The sequence below is a fragment of the Mastomys coucha genome, unplaced genomic scaffold (assembly GCF_008632895.1).
Source record: "Mastomys coucha isolate ucsf_1 unplaced genomic scaffold, UCSF_Mcou_1 pScaffold11, whole genome shotgun sequence".
NCBI classification, from domain to species: domain Eukaryota; kingdom Metazoa; phylum Chordata; class Mammalia; order Rodentia; family Muridae; genus Mastomys; species Mastomys coucha.
In genome coordinates this window covers 32,510,503-32,527,159 of record NW_022196893.1, presented here as the reverse complement: position 1 = coordinate 32,527,159, position 16,657 = coordinate 32,510,503, and the positions used below count along the sequence as shown (strand labels likewise).

At 50.2% G+C, this 16,657-nt stretch overlaps 1 protein-coding gene across 1 annotated transcript; it reads right to left on the bottom strand.

Annotated features, from left to right (window-relative positions):
* Positions 1-10,333: 10,333 nt before the first annotated feature.
* On the bottom strand, positions 10,334-13,168 carry Ankrd33 (ankyrin repeat domain 33). The gene is made up of 4 exons (XM_031357702.1): positions 12,968-13,168; positions 12,600-12,729; positions 12,305-12,421; positions 10,334-11,028 (listed from the first exon to the last, which is right to left on the bottom strand). The coding sequence occupies exons 1-4, from the start codon at positions 13,130-13,132 to the stop codon at positions 10,334-10,336; spliced, it is 1,107 nt and encodes a 368-aa protein (XP_031213562.1). The 5' UTR covers positions 13,133-13,168.
* Between the last annotated feature and the right edge of the window lie 3,489 nt (positions 13,169-16,657).

Genomic DNA, 16,657 nt, shown 5'->3' with positions numbered 1-16,657 from the left:
GGGCTCTGCTTCTCTGCAGTGATGGAGCGGAAGCTGGGCTCTGCTTCTCTGCAGTGATGGAGTGGAAGAGGGGCGGCTCAGTAGTCGGGGGCACTTCCCTGGCACGTGCAAGGCCAGACTTTTCAAACTAGGAAGACAAGGTGGATGACAGAGGAGAGTTGTGGGTCTCCTTTAGGGAAAACAAGGAGTACACATCTGCAGTTTTCGGCTATCCGTCTGTTAAACACGGGAAGAGGTCCTTACTGTGGAGGGCTAAATAGAATCCTGAAGGGACAGGTGTCCTTAGTTCTAAGCATAAAACACCACAATGTCTTGCAAAGGTTAATCATGTGGATCATAAGGTTGAGTTCCAGGCCTGGATCACCTACCTCTTCGTCCCTCAATTTCCTTCTCTGTGCAATGAAGGGAATGAGCTAGAAAACTCTGGAGTCTCCTCCCAGCCTGTGTGACCCTCTGCATCACTAGAGTTGGGACCATCAAGGCATCTTCCTCCTCAGGACCCCTTGAAAGAGCTGTGCATTTCCCACCCCCCTGAACCATCAAGGCACTCATCTCAAGGAGCCCTAGAACAAGGGATGACACATCGGGACAAAGAACATGGTGGTTAGAAGGTGTCATGTGGTATCATAGGGGTGCATGGACATGAAGCTTGGCAACTCTTGAGAAACTGGTCTAACCTTGCCTGCTCCAAGGCAGGGCACTGAGCTCTGGGTTATCCTTCCCCATATGCTTCCAGAGCCATGAATTCTTTCCAACTGGCCTGAAGAGGACAGTAAGTGGAAAGAGCCCAGGCTAGGAATTGGGACAACTGAATGTGATCCTGTTTCTTCTCCTGTAGAATGGGTTGGTAATGCCTTCTCAACCAGCACAGACCAACAGAAGAGCACGTGGGAAAGTCCTCCAGCAGGAGTAATCTGCACACTGTGTTCTGTTTGTTAAGGGGAGAGGCAGATCTCTGAGAGGGGGTACTATGCTTAGACTCCAGGCATGATTGTGTGCTAGCAGAGTGACCCAAGTCTATACAGAATAAAATAAATTTTTTCTGCATAAGCATCATCCTAGTTACTTTTCTATTGCTATGAAGAGATCCCATACAGTTTATAGTCTCAGACAGTGAGCTCATGAGCATTGTGCTGAGGAGCCTGGCAGAACACAGGCAGGCACAGCACTGGAGCAGTAATTGAGAGCTGATGTATTGACCCACAAACATGAGGCAGAGAAAAAGCTAGCTGGGAATGTCTTAGGCTCTTGAAACCACAAAGCCCACCCCCAGTGACACACTTCCTCCAACAAGGCCACACCTCTTAGTCCTTCCCAAACAGTTCCACCAGCTGGGGACCAGGCAGTCAAACATATGAGCCTATGCAGACAATTCTCACTCAAACCGCCATAAGAATTTATAATAAAGGGGGCTGGTGAGATGGTTCAGTGGGTAAGAGCATTGACTGCTCTTCCGAAGGTCCTGAGTTCAAATCCCAGCAACCACATGGTTGCTCACTACCATCTGTAATGAGATCTGATGCCCTCTTCTGGGGTGTCTGAAGACAGCTACAGTGTACTTACATTAAAAAGAAGAAGAAGAAGAAGAAGAAGAAGAAGAAGAAGAAGAAGAAGAAGAAGAAGAAGAAGAAGAAGAAGAAGCCCAGCAGTGGTGGCACACACCTTTAATCCCAACATTTTCTGAGTTCGAGGCCAGCCTGGTCTTCAGAGTGAGTTCCAGGACAGCAAGGGCTACACAGAGAAACCCCGTCTCGAAAAACAAAAAAACAAAAAACAAAACAAAACAAAACAAAAAGCTGAAAATGGTGGCATAGGCGATCCCAGCTACTTGGGAGACTGTAAGGTAAGAAGATCATACATCCCAAGGCTTGCCTGAATTGCAGAGTGAGTTGAAGAGCAGCCTGAGGAACTTAGTAAGACCATGTTTCAGATATTATTATTATTATTATTATTATTATTATTATTATTATTATTATTTTGGTTTTTCAAGACAGGGTTTCTCTGTATAGCCTTGGCTGTCCTGGAAATCACTCTGTAGACCAGGCTGGCCTCGAACTCAGAAATCCACCTGCCTCTGCCTCCCAAGTGCTAGGATTAAAAAAGGCATGTGCCAGCACTGCCCGGCCAGATATTATTTTTATTATATTTATTTTGTGTGTGTGTGTGTGTGTGTGTGTGTATGTGTGTGTATGTGTGTGTGTAGGTGTGTGCTTGAGAAGAGAGCATACCATGGTATGCATATGGAGGTCAGAGGACAACTTGTGGGAGTTGGTTCTCTCCTTCCTGGGTCCTGGGGATTAAGCTCAAGTTACCAGGTCTATAGGCAGGTATCTTTACTTGATGAGCCATCTCTTCAACCCAAGACTCTATCTCAAAGCTTAGAAAACAGCCAGGTGTGGTGGCACATACTTATAATCCCAGCACTTGGGAGGTGGAGGCAGGAGTATAACAAGTTCAAAGTGATCCTTGCTCATGTAGCAAGTTTAAGACCAGCCTGGGCTACTTAAGATCCTGTTTCCAAAAAGCAAGCAAATGGAGTTGAGAAGATGGTCCCACCCCTGAGCCTGATGACCTGAGTCTGATCCCTAAGACCCACAGTGGAGCCATGGTGGAATCCACATGGTGGAAGGAGAGAGCCATCTCCCACAGTTGTCCCCAGACTGCCACATGAATGCTCACACACATACACATGCACACAAGATAAATAAAAGGTAATAGAAATGTAAAGGTAAACAAACAGAAAGTCTTTTTGAAGACCCAAGGATATAGCTCAGTGGTGGAGGACCTGCCTAAAGCCCAGTCTGAAGCATACATAAGGCCTTTGCTTATTGTTATATCTAATTATCAATTGATGCATGTTCATGTGCATGTGCACATGTGTGGGCCTATGCATGTGGAAGTCAAAGGTTGACATCAGATGTATTCCTCAATCACTTCTTTATATTATTATCACTTTGTTTTTTTGTTCTTTTATTTTGAGGCAAGGCCTCTTACTGAACTTGGAGTTCACAAAGTAGCTAGGCTGAGCAGCCAGAGACCCTCCAGGACCTGGCCGTGTCTGGTGCTGAGAATATAGGCACAAATCACCATGGCTGGCTCTTCACATGAATTCTGGGAATCCAGGTCCTCACACTGTCAAAGTTAACACTTTACCCCTCTCCCCAGCCTCCTGATGATACTATGGTTTTGTAAATTTAAATAACATAGCCAATCTGCAGTTCTTTTTTTTTTTTTTTTTTTTTTTTTTTTTTTTGGTTTTTCGAGACAGGGTTTCTCTGTGTAGCCCTGGCTGTCCTGGAACTCACTCTGTAGACCAGGCTGGCCTCAAACTCAGAAATCCGCCTTCCTCTGCCTCCCAAGTGCTGAGATTAAAGGCGTGTGCCACCACTGCCCGGCTATCTGCAGTTCTCATTAGTATTAGATAGGAGCTTTTGATGCTAAACTTATTGATGACAGTGGCACCCCGCCCCCCAGAACCATAACTTGTTATTAGCTCCGGAAGATGTGTCGAGTCAGTAGGGTGAGCCGTCTTATCTTCTTCCTAGTTCCCATCCTTAGAGCGAGTGTGTCTGGGCCTTACTGAGCATTTTGGACAGCCCGGAGCCTTCCAGAGGCATCGAGACTTTTCTTCCCCCTCTAGTGAGAAATCGGGCCCGAGCTCAGTTGAGGGAGGGCCAGGCTAGTAACTAGCAAGGGCTGGGAGGTAGTGTGAAGGGAATCTTGCGTCCTATAAGAGGCTGGGGGCTTAAGGTAGCCATTGCTAGTGGGAAGGAGAGGGTCTCTGGGATTTGAAAGTAGGAATGGCTCGGGCTAGGGGAGAGATTGTTTGAAAGAGGGGCCAAGTAACTGGGTGAGGCTAGAGGCCAGCGGGATTTCCTTCAGCTCCAGTCACTGGGGAGGGTGGGACCGGATTGCTCAAGCAGGACACAGGAATCTGCCTTTGTTTCCAGCTGGAGGGGAAATGCCATAAATCCTTCCCTTCTCTTTGCCCAGCCTCTGCCCTTCCCAGGACTCGTGGGCCCTCAGGAAAGCCCTTGTCTCCAGTACCCCCAAGCCGCGGGCCTCTGTCCTGTCATGCCCCCCAACCCCGCCTCCCCGTACAGGTCTAGAATAAACAGACTGGAAAGAGTTGAGCACAAGCCTGCTCACCACTCTCCTCTACTTGGCAGAGCCATAGCTCTGAAGAGTCAAGGGAAGCCACTGAGGTCTGCAGAAAGATTTTAGGACAAGCTCAGGTCTTCCTCTGAGTGCCCCAACTTTGGCTTACATGGTCATAGACGCCGAACTCCAGCCCCAGCCACACAGACAATGAAGAGAATGGTGTGTGGTGCCAGAGACACAGGTGGAGCAGTGGTAGGCCTAGAACTCCAGAAGCAGGCAACACTGCTTTTTCTGCATTCATGTTTGTGTGCCCGTGTGGCTAAGGGTGTGCATGTGTGCTTTATGCTTGTGTGTATGGCTTGTCTGTGTTCACCTGGGAGCCTGTGTGTCCATGTTAGGTCTGTGATCATGCAGGTCCCTGTGTGTTCTGGAAGATGGCATGTCTACATGGGACTATGCCTGTGTAATACTGACAAAATTTCCAGAAGCAGGTGTTGGTAGAGCCCCAGGCTCCAGAGAGAGGGCCAAGCCTTGCTCCCAAGGCCTCATTTCAGACCCAGAGTCTTTCTCCACAATGGAAGTCATGGCCTCAAAGGACAAGGGCAGAGAGCTGGTGGATTTCGAGGACTGCGTGTGCCTGGCCAGGTGGGCTTCTCTAGTGGTGGGCAAGCCTTAAAGCTCACGCACCCCAAAATACCAGACAAACAGGAAAAAACTGGCTTCCAGGCAAGTTAGGAGGAATCCTTCTCAAAGCCCACTCCCACATTGACACATTGCCTCCAACAAGGCCACACCTGCTCCAAGGTCACATCTCCTAATAGAGCCACTCCCTGGGCCAAGCATTTTCAAACTACCACAGGGGGTCATCAAAATACTGTGCTAGAGGCAGGGGAAACACCTACCTACCAGGTCGAATCTGTTCCTCAGATCCTCACAGGTAGTTTTTATAGGTGGTCTTTCTTCAGTGCTACAAACGAGAGAGAGAGAGAGAGAGAGAGAGAAAGAGAAAGAGGGGGGGAGAGATGGAGGGAGAGGGAGAGAGAGGGAGAGAAGGGGAGAGACAGAAGGAGAGAGAGGGAGAGGGAGAGAGAGAGGGAGGGAAGAGAAAGAGATGGAGGGGGAGGGAGAGAGAGAGAGGGAGGGGGAGGGAGAAAGATGGGGAGAGAGACAGAGGGAGAGGGAGAGAGAGGGAGAGGGAGAGAGAGAGGGGGAGGGAAGAGAAAGAGATGGAGAGGGAGGGAGAGAGAGAGAGGGAGTGGGAGGGAGAGGGAGAGAGAGAGAGGGAGGGGAGAGAGACGAAGGGGGAGGGAGAGAGAAGGAGAGGGAGAGAGAGGGAGAGGGGGGAGAGAGACAGAGGGAGAGGGAGAGAAAGGGAGAGAGAGAGAGGGAGAGGAGAGAGACAGAGGGAGAGGGAGAGAGAAGGAGAGGGAGAGAAAAGGAGAGAGAGATAAAGAGAGAGAGGGAGGGGAGAGAGAGAGGAAGGGGGAGAGAGATGGAGGGAGAGGAAGAGAGAAGGAGAGAAAGGGGCAGAGAGAGGGAGAGGGAGAGAGAGAGAAAAAGAGAGAGAGGTAGAGGGAGGGAGAGGAAGAGAGAGGGAGAGAGAGAGAGAGGCTGAGTTTCTTAGCCTTTGCAGACTTGGACCAAGTGTGGAAACCTCAGAGGCTGGGGTGAAGCTGTCCACAAGGGTATTAGAGGGAAGGCTAATCCCAGGGAGCACAGGCAGGACAAGGCTGACTGGCCTCTTTCCACTCAGCATGAAGGGATCCAGGCAGGCTGGAGCTTAGGGCCCAGTCAGGCTATGGAGACCTTTCTGATGGAGGGCTTAGGGCCCAGTTACCCTAGTGATGGCCAGGGCCGAGGGACTGTTCTTCACCTGGAGGGTGGGGGCTCCCTCGGAAGAAACCACTGTCCAAATCCAGCTCAGACAGGACAGACAGGACCCTACGATGCTAGTGACCCCTGGGCAGGTGAAAGAATGAGAGGAACCCTGGTTGTGGGTAGAGGCCACGTGCTGCAGGGGAGGAGGTTTTGTGGTCTCAGAGAGGTGAGCTTTGGCTCTCTTTGGTACTGATCAGCTGGTGACACTGGACAGTCACTTAGCTGTCATAGCCCCAGTCTCCTCAGGCATAAGGTAAAGGTCAAGAATGGCCAGGAGTCAGATCCCCTGGGACTGGAACAGTTGTGAGCTGTCATGTGGTTGCTGGGACTTGAACCTGGGTCCTCTGGAAAAGCATCCAGTGCTCTTAACTGAGCCATGTGTCAACCCCCCCACCCCAAGCTTGTTATTGTTTCTGTCTATATACAAGAACTGTGTGGTTCAGGAGGGTTAAACAACTTCCCCAGGGTCCCAAGCCAACTCTCAGGCCCAGAATTTTGCCAGCAATGCCTTGCTAGGCGGTAGACATAGTTTCTTCCCTGGCTACTGCCAAGACCAGTGATGCACGCTGTGATTTCAGTACTGGATGAAGAGGGAAAGGCTCTTCGTCCACCCTGGAGGCCCAGAAGCACCTCTGTCAAGTTCAGTTTTTGAATAGTCTGCCTTAATTCCTGTCCTGACCGCAGTTTAAGTTTGCAGACTTCTTTCTCTGCATCACCCAGGGTGTCTCCGTCCCACAGGTGTGAGTCCTAAAGCAAGGAAGCCAGCACTTCAGGACCACAGAAGTGGGAACAGCAAGCTTAGCCTGCAGCCCATGGCAGCCGCCTTCAGAGCACTGTGGGAGAGAGTGACTCTAATTTTATTAGTTATTTCTGTGCGTGTGTGTGCATGTGTGTGTGTGTGCATGTATGCATGTGTGTCTATGTCCTTATTCAAAGAGCAGAATAGTGTTTGTAATTAAAAGTGTATTAATGATTAAAATGACAACATTCTCTGTGCAGAAACCCAAAAACTTGGTGTGAAAGTTGACACTGGGCCTCCCGGGAGCTGGGGTGTGACTCCTGCCTTCTGGGTGTGGGCTTCCTACAATAATCTCCCCCCAGAAAGCATATAAAGTGAGGAAAGAGTTGAATTCACAAGGAACTAGGCAATACCTCAGCCAACTGATCAACACCAGCAAATGACAGGTCACTTCCCATGAAGCACCCCAATGCCATCTGATGGGAAACTTGACCTCTCTACACAACCTTACCCCGGAAAACCCCAAACCCAGAGCCCCAGGCTAGACCTAAGAAAAACATCAGCCTTGAGCTATAGAGCAGGGTCTGCCAGCCTTGGGCTGCAGAGCAGGACCTAGCTGGGGACAGGGGAGAAAAGAACAGGGAGGAAGAGGACAAAGAAAAGGAGGAGGAGGAGGAGGAGGAGGAAGAGGAGGAAGAGGAGGAGGAGGAGGAGGAAGGGAGAAGGGGGAGCAGGAGGAGGTGGGGGAGGAGGAGGAGGAGGAAGAGAAGGAGGAGGAGGAGGAAGAAGGGAAGGAGGAGAAGGAGGAGAAGGAGGAGAAGGAGGAGGAGGAAGAAGGGAGGAGGAGAAGGAGGAGAAGGGAGAGGAGGAAGAAGGGAGAAGGGGGAGCAGGAGGAGGAGGAGGAGGCGGAGGAGGAGGAGGGGGAGGCGGGGGAGGAGGAGGAGGAAGAGAAGGAGGAGGAAGAGGAAGAAGGGAAGGAGGAAGAGGAGGAGAAGGAGGAGGAAGAAGGGAGGAGGAGAAGGAGGAGAAAGGGAAGGAGGGGAGGAGAAGGGGGAGGAAGAGGAGGAGAAGAAAAGGAGGAAGAGAGGGACTGGAGAGATGGTTCAGAGGTTAAGAGCACTGGCTGCTCTTCCAGAGGTCCTGAGTTCAATTCCCAGCAACCATGATATCTGATCTATAATCAGATCTGGTGCCCTCTTCTGGCTGCAGGTGCACATGCAGGCAGAATGCTATATACATAATAAATCCTTTTAAAAAAAAGAAAAAGAGGAAGAGGAGGAGGAGGAGGGGAAGGAGGAGGAGGGGAAGAGGAAGAGAAGAGGAGGGGAACTCAAATACTCTAAGCTGTCTGATTCATCAGCAAGGAATGTGGTGTAGGATCCCGGTTGTGACTGAGAAGGGAGACAGGAAAGCTAGAGAAGTGCGAACCAGTTGTGAACCTGATTACTCACAATAAGGAGCAGCTCATCCACTGTGATAAACACAGTAATAAAGGCAAAAGGGAGCTGTCTGTGCACTTCTGTAACTTCTCTGTAAACCTGAAACTGTACTGAAAGTACAGAGTTGCTTTTGTTTGTGTAGAGTTCTGCCTGCCTCTGCTGGGATCGTGTGGGTGTCGCCATACCCAGGCATATTGTAGAGTTTTTCTTGTCTGTTTTGTTTTTTAAGCCAAATATATATTTTTTTTAATAGTGAAAGGTTTCCCCTGCCACTCCTGGCCAAAAATGTCAGCCCTTCTCTGGAGAAATCACCTGCTTCCTTGGTAGGATGCTCCAGAGAGGACAACGTGGACTGGCACTGTGCTGAGGCAGCCATGGCCAGTGGCCAAGTCCCATTCCTGGTCTCTGTCAGTTTCTAACTATGGAACGCCTATAACTTCTGTGCCAGGCCTCCTTAAAAGCCAGAGTTTGCAAGGCCTTTGAGAGGATCAAATATACACATGTAGATAGTAGACACCATACGTGTAGGCGCTGTATTTATTAGGAGCATAGGAGCATATTTCTACAGTAAATATAATGAAAAAACCCCACCAAACTTTCAAATAAAGCCTTTCAAAGTTATCAAGTGCCCTTTAAAGACATTTCAACTCTCCAGCTAATAACCCCACCTATGCGTCACCTAGGGGAGGTAACTTCTCTTGACATCTTATTTATTATCAATGGGTTTTTAAATTTTTTCTCTCTCCCTTCCTCCCTTTTTCTCTAAACAGGGTCTCTATGTTAACCAGGCTGGTCTCAAACACACAGGCTCAGTGAGCCTTCTGTCTTGGCCTCGTAAGTAGTTAGAGCTACATACAGAGCTAAGTCCGACGTCCAGCAAACATGCTATTTTCTACTTGTTAAAGCCCGGACTTTGTAGACGATTATTATTATTAACTATTATATCACTTTTTAATTTAATTTTTTTATAGATTCATTTATTTTATGTCTATGAGTAAACTATAGCTGTCAGACACACCAGGAGAGGGCATCGGATCCCATTACAGATGGCTGTGAACCACCATGTGGATGCTGGGAATTGAACTCAGGACCTCTGAAAAAGCAATCAATGATCTTAACCACTGAGCCACCTCTCCAGCCCTTTAATTTAGTTTTACTTTATGTGTATAGTCCTTTTGTCTGCATGTAGCTCTAAGCACCAAGTGAGTACCTGGTACCCAAGAAGATCAAAACAGGGCATCCGATCCCTAAGACTGGAGTCACGGATGGTTGTGAGCCTCCACGTGGGTGCTGGGAACCAAGCCTGGGTACAAGGGCAGCCAGTGTTCTTAACCTCTGAGCCGTCTCTCCAGCCCCCAAGTCATTCTTGGTTGGTGAAAAAGAAAAATAGTTCAGGTCTTTACTGCCAGTTGGGAATTTATTTTCCTTTAAGTTTGCAGCCTTCTTCCTTGTTCTCTGTCAGCAGTCTCTCGTTTCTGTCTTTGGTCCATCCTGCTGAGCCACTTATTAAGTAGTCAGACAACTTTTGGTACTCACGATATGGCAGCAGTGATCTCTGCACTTGTTACTTATCTCACTCCTTCCAGGGTGGGGGGGCAGGGGGGAGGGGAAGGGGGGAGGGGAAGGGGGGAGGCTCGCCAGCAGGAGCTTGAAGCAGCAGGCCATGTTGTGCCTACAGATGGGTGACTTGAGTTGCCAGGGCCTGGGCCACCTCTGTCCTTCCACTCTTCAGGGTTCTGGTTAGCTGGACGGCGCTCCTCACATCCAGGAGGCTCTCCCTTTTTCGGTTAAGCATCTATGGACCCCCAGAGGCACGTCTCTTGTGTGGTTCTGATTCACAAGAAGTTGAGGATAAAGATGATAGGACAAGCATGATTATGCAAGGGAGATTTTTCACTTTCATGCCATGCACGCCTTTCTACCCTCAGCAATTTCCTTGATACACCTTGTAGATTTCATATGAGAGCAGTTTGCTCTCCCTTGCTTTATGAGGTCCTATACAGAATGACACTGTAGCCAGTCTGCTGGCAGACACCAGGTTGGTCCCTTCTCTGCTGCAGACACTGCTGAGGACAACCGTGTATACTTGGTGGAAGCAGGTTCCTGCTGGCAGAGATAGTTGGGAAGCAGAAGAGGCCCCAGACAGGAATGCATCTTACTTGCCTCTAGGTTGGCCTAGCCCACCTCCTCATGGTTCTGTGTTTCCTCTTCCTTCTTCTTCTTCTCCTGGAATCTCCAGACTGGAAGAGCCAGACTTTGCTGCCCTGGGGGCCTGAGTATCAACTCATACCGTGTAGAGGGGGAAGGTGCTTTAGAGAGGAGGATCTTGGGGACTTGGGGCCTAGTACTGGTACTGTCCCTGGACTGTAGCCACTGGGAAAGCATATTCTGAGGGCTCTGGTAGGGGGCAAAGACCTGGGGGACAGGGACTTCCTGAGGAGGATGGGGTGCTGGAGGAGGCAGAGGGGCAGTACCCAACAGCTCTGGCACTGACTTGCCTCGAGTACCTAGCGAGGGTGGGTGGTCAGGGCACAGTGTGTGGCAGGCAGTGCTCAAGAAGGGACTGGCCAAGCTGGTGGTGACAGTCACCAAGTGGTCCAGGACACCCCCTTCCTGCGGAGACTGAGCAAAAGAGAGGCTCAGAGTAGCCTGCAGCCTTTCTAGGAGGGATGGGGCCGCCTGAGCCTGGGCCTGGGCCACAAGTTGGGCCAAGGCTGGCCACTCTGGCTGGTAGCGCAGGCTGAGCTGCTCCGCCTGGGGCCTCCTCAGCAGCTGCCGGATCTTCCGAACAGTGTCAAAGCTGTCGGTCAGAACGGCCCATTCCAAGGCTGTCCTACCCCGGATAGGATCCACGGAACTCAGGTCAGCACCTGCAGGTGGCGCAGTGTGACAGATTGGTTAGTGAGCCATTGGTTGTACAAGGACACATTCTACAGCAGCAGGACTGATTTAAGCCAGATTCAAAACACCTCCCAGACTGGAAAGCCCAGGGCTGCAGACTTCTGTAGAGGAGAAAGGAAGCTACCAAAGTCAGGACCGAGGGAACCTGGCAGTGAGCCACGTGACCCCACGGGGTCTCCAACAGGCTCACAGAGCCACCTGAACAGGGTAGAGCGTAGGATGATGCTCAAGCCACGGCTGCTTGGAGGCAGGTGTCCTGTTGCTGTCTCCCCCTCGCCCCCCTTTTGTTTCTTCATTTCTCATGCCCTTGTCTCTGGGGCCAGAGAGACACAGTCACTCTGAAAGGAGAAAGACATGGCTCGCTCTTCCTTTCCTGGTACATCCACTGGGGCTGGGAAGGGAAAAGTTGGAGGCAGGGATTCCTCAGAGAGACCAGCAGAGGGCACCATCAGCCACCTCAGGGGATAAGGACGGCTCTACAAGACCATACACAGACAAGAGTGGTCCTCCACACATAGAGTGGTCCTCCACACATAGAGTGGTCCTCCACACATAGAGTGGTCCTCCACACACAGAGTGGTCCTCCACAGAAAGCTCCAGCTGCAACTGAACATTGCCTAAGAGTAGAAGTCAGTCCTCATGGATGCCCCACCCATCAGCCCCCACAGTGCTGTGGCCCACTTTCTCCACCTGGGTCTTGGGCAGAGGCAAGGCTTGGACTAGAACTCAAGAGTCTGGTTTTAGGTACCATCTCACCCCCACACCTTTCCCCATCTTATGTCTGTCTTCCTTGCTGGACCTCCATAAACAGCTGTAGCTAGCTGCTCGAGTAGACTGAGGGTGGTAGCACAGCTCTCCTCTAGTAAGTTAGCCTCGATCCATATTCCATTCCTACTTCTCTTGAGGCAGCTAAATGATATCTGGCAGGGTGATAGTGGAGAAAGTGCAGCTTCACACCTGCCATCGCACACCTGCCAGTGTACACCTGCCATAGCACACCTGCCATAGCACACCTGCCATCGCACACCTGCCATACCACACCTGCCACACCACACCTGCCACAGCACACCTGCCATACCACACCTGTCATACCACACCTGCCATCACACCTGCCATAGCACACCTGCCATAGCACACCTGTCATAGCACACCTGCCACACCACACCTGCCACACCACACCTGCCATAGCACACCTGCCACACCACACCTGCCATAGCACACCTGCCATAAGGAGGGCAACCACACACTCGGAGCGGTCCCGGATAGCAGCCTTCATCAGAGCTGTGAGTCCTCGCTGGTCCCTGCGTTCCAGGTCCAGGCCAGCAAAGTAGTTGAGCAGGAGAGTCACCAGAGACATATGACCTGTAGAGACAGGACCACAAAGCTGATCTCTCAAGGTAAGGGAACACAGAAGCCTGACCTGGGAGACTCTTGTGCAAAGTTTAGGGCTGTGGCTCTAATGGCTGGGAGTGGGGGTAGGGTGGATTTGGGGGTGAGGGTGGAGTTGGTGTGGGATGGGGTAGGGCACCGTGTCTCACACCTGCTTGAGCAGCCAGCATGAGGGCTGTGTTCCCATCTTTGTCCTGCTGGTTCACATCCAGAAAAGGACAGCAGCTGAGCAGAGCCACAATGGAACCAAAGCCATGGTAGCATGCGACCATGAGGCCTGTCTGGGGACACAGCAGCTTGGACCCCCACTTTCCACTAAGTTCTCCTTAGGGCCCCTTTTGCCCCCTAAATCTGTACTTCCCCGGTGTTGTCCCAACCCCTGTGAGGATGGTTTTCACCCATCTAAAGAGTGTGGATGACTCTGGGACTCTCTGGGGAAGCAGGCGGAAGCAGACCAGGATGCCGTGTGTGGAGCCCAGGCCGTCCTCAGCTGCTCTGGTGAGCCCTGGGGCATCTCACCCTCCCATTGCTGTCCACTTGGGAGGCCTCCTCTGGGGACACGCCAGCATCCAGCCTGGCTTGGAGCCCAGCGAGGTCGTTGTGGACACATGCCCAGTACAGTGTCTTCAAATTGCATCCAAGGGTTGGGGTCTTGTTGCTGGGGCAAGGCGGTGCCTCAGACATGTCCAGTCCTCTCCGGGGCAGTAGTGGCTCCTCTGCCTTCAGCCTGAGTCCCTCTTTATTCAGCAGGCAGGCGGCTGTGATAGAATGCCAGGGAACAACAGTTCCTCCTGCAGCCCTGAGTGGATATGCCCCTGCAGCTGCAGTTTCCCCAGGGCAAACCTTTACCCTGGTGGGTGTCTCGCCTCTGCCTAGACCCAAGACAGGCAGCCCAGGCATCTTATTGTATGTGGGTCAGGTTCCCAAAGAAGCTCATGACAGGGATTATCATTTCCCCTCCCCCAACCTTACCTGGGGCCCTAGGGTCTCCATCATCGCAGGGGGCCAGCCTCTGGCTCAGCCCACCCCCACACCTCAAAAGCACACTAGCCCTTCTGTGGGGTAGCTGATGCCAGGATACAAGGCAGGTGACAGATGGCTGTGTCTGCAGAAAGCTTCCATAAACACCTCAGAGCTGAGCGGGGTCAAGCCGGTTAAGAAGGGATTGGGGGCCTGGAGGGGTGGCTGTACTATCTGCCATTGCCCAATCCCTGCCCTAAGATTCTACTAGACTAGGCTGGTGGCAGCTTCTCTAGGCCCAGCTCTGAGTGGGTCCACCCAGGCTGATCTTTCTCCCCTTCATCATGGGAAGTCAGCTGCACTTAGATGTTGCCTTGCAAGAGAAGCATTATGGGGTCTTGGCACCCAGCTTCGGAGCTTGAGTATCTTAGTTAGGGTTTCTGTTCCTGCACACAAACATCATGACCAAGAAGCAAGTTGGGGAGGAAAGGGTTTATTCAGCTTCCACATGGCTGTTCATCACCAAAGGAAGTGGGGATTGGAACTCAAGCAGGTCAGGAAGCAGGAACTGACGCAGAGGCCATGGAGGGATGTTCCTTACTGGCTTGCTTCCCCTGGCTTGCTCAGCTTGATTTCTTATAGAACTCAAGACTTCCAGCCCAGGGATGGCACCACCCACAATGGGCCCTCCCCGATTGATCACTAATTGAGAAAATGCCCCACAGCTGGGTCTCATGGAGGCATTTCCTCAAGGGAGGCTCCTTGCTCTGTGATAACTCCAGCTTGCATCAAGTTGACACACAAAGCCAGCCAGTACACTGAGATCCCTTCCACTTCAAAGGAGCAGATTTGGGGGAAGGAGCTATGGCTGTGGTGTGGGTGAAGGTGTGAGCATTAAATAAGGATGAATGGGGAGGTGGGCTCCAGAGTTTACCCAAAGAAATCAAAACATGAAGAGTTGGAGAGATGGCCTAGAACTTAAGAGTGCTGGCTTGCTCTTCCAAAGGACTGTAGTTCAGTTCCCAGCACCCACTGGGCAGCTCACAACTGTCTGTTACACCAGACAGTGCCAAAGGGTCTGATGCCCTCTTCTGGTCTCTGCCGGTACTGCACTCCCATGGTGCACAGACACAGGCACTGGTAAAATGTCTGTAAACATAAATTATTAAAATAAAAACTAAAAAAGAAAATTATGATGTATTAATTTTAATGGATTAGATCTGCAGTGGTAAGTAAAATATGGCATATCTAAATGATGTATTGAAGTAATAATACTTTTGTACTGTCATTTTAAGACGAAGAAGTTGAGTGACTTGGAGCTCAGAGTGTAGTGGTTTCCACACTGCAGGGCTCTGCTTTCCAACATCGTTTTGTTTTTCTTTCACAGTTTGGTTCCTGCACAGCAACTTGGCTCTCTACCCATTGGTACTAATATAATAATCATTGAACATGTACATTTCGTTAAAAGTAAAATGTTGATTTGTGTTTGTATATTGTTATTGTCTGGTTTCTTGTGTGTGTTTGTTTCATTAGTCTTTTGTTTTGAGAAAATCTCTTATGTAGCCCAGAATGTCCTGGAACTTACTATGTAGCCCAGGATGTTCTTGAAGTCACAGTTCTCATGCCCCAACCTCCCAAGTGCTGTGATCACAAGCAATCTGGTGGCGTGTGTGTGTGTGTGTGTGTGTGTGTGTGTGTGTGTGTGCTTCTTGTCTTTTCTTTCCTTTCCTTTTCTCTCTTTCTTTCTTTCTTTTAAAGATTTATTTGTTTGTTTTATGTAAGTACACTGTCACTGTCTTCAGATACACCAGAAGAGGGCATTGGATCCCATTACAGATAGTTGTGAGCCACCATGTGGTTGCTAGGAATTGAACTCAGGACCTCTGGAAGAGCAGTCAGTGCTCCTAACCGCCGAGCCATCTCTCCAGCCTCCCCTCTTTCCCTTCCTTCCTTCCTTCCTTTCTTTCTTTCTTTCTTTCTTCCTTTCTTTCTTCCTTTCTTCCTTCCTTCCTTTCTTTCTTTCTCTCTTTTTCTCTCCTTTCTTTTTTTCTTTCTCTCTTCCCTTCTTTCTTTCATGCATGAGTGCTTTGCTGCATATACCTTCACAAGCCAGAAGAGGGCATCAGATCCCCTTACAAACAGTATGGTTGCTGGGAACTGAACTCAGGACCTCTGGAAGAGCAGTCAGTGCTCTTAACCTCTGAGCCATCTCACTAGCCCCTTTTCTTTCTTTTTTTGAGATGGGGTCTCACTATGTAGACCAGACATATCTTGAACTCACAGAAATCTGCCTGCCTCTGCCTCCTGAGTGCTGGGATTAAAGGCATGTGCCACCACTGCCTGGAAATTTTATTATGCTGTAGAACTTTTGTTTATTTGTTTTTTCACCCCACCCTGTTTTTTTTTTTTTAAGATTTATTTATTTATTTAATGTAAATATTTGAGTACACTGCCACTGTCTTCAGACACACCAGAAAGAGGGCATCAGATCCCATCCCATTATAAATGGTTGTGAGCCACCATGTGGTTGCTGGGAATTGAACTCAGGTCCTCTGGAAGAACACTCACTGCTCTTTTTTTTTTTTTTCCTCAGTCCTCTCAACAATTCTCAATAGAAAACGTAGACCAGGAGCCAACCACGTGGCACAGAGAAGAGTCTGAAACAGTCATCAGGGAGAGAGGCGAACCGCATCCAACGCGCAGCTCCACTCAGTGCTCTTAACCGCTGCGCCATCTCTCCAGTCTCCCATCCTGTGCTTTAAGGACCTGTTCTAATGATGTCACACACAATTTGGAAGTTAGTATCTTGGTGGGGTGGGTTGACTTGGAGAGTAGGGGTTCTGTCTAGGCTGGCCTCAGCCTTCCATCCAAAGCTGCTGGTGAGCTTTCTCTGGAGCTGCCAAAGCTGGAAAGCTAAGTGAGCATTTCCCAGCCGCCCTGGAGCTGGGGGTCTGGGCTTTATCTTGTATAAGTAAATTTGGAGCAGAGCTTTGTATCGGAGACAAACTGTGGCAGTATAGATGGGCTCTTCGAACAGCTTCCTGATTTATTACCTTCCTGTGGTACTACTGACCGTGATTTCTCAATCACAGGCAGAGGTCATGTGACTGCCAAAGCTGGCAGTAGTGTGGGACCAAGAGCCTGCTTTTCTGGCCCTTTCTGCCTGAACAAGCCAGCGGCATTTCTGCTGTCTGCCACTGCACTCTAACAGATGCACACAGTTTAATAAATAGAGTTTTGCTTTGCACA

What these genes read in the sequence shown, in the direction of transcription:
- Ankrd33 (XM_031357702.1), bottom strand. Translation starts at nt 13,132, where the DNA reads ATGTCTGAGGCACCGCCTTGCCCCAGCAACAAGACCCCAACCCTTGGA. An exon ending in AAGTGGACAGCAATGGGAGG is followed by an intron (nt 12,730 to 12,967) that starts GTGAGATGCCCC and finishes CTGTGTCCCCAG; the next exon opens with ACAGGCCTCATGGTCGCATG. An exon ending in TATCCGGGACCGCTCCGAGT is followed by an intron (nt 11,029 to 12,304) that starts GTGTGGTTGCCC and finishes CGCCACCTGCAG; the next exon opens with GTGCTGACCTGAGTTCCGTG.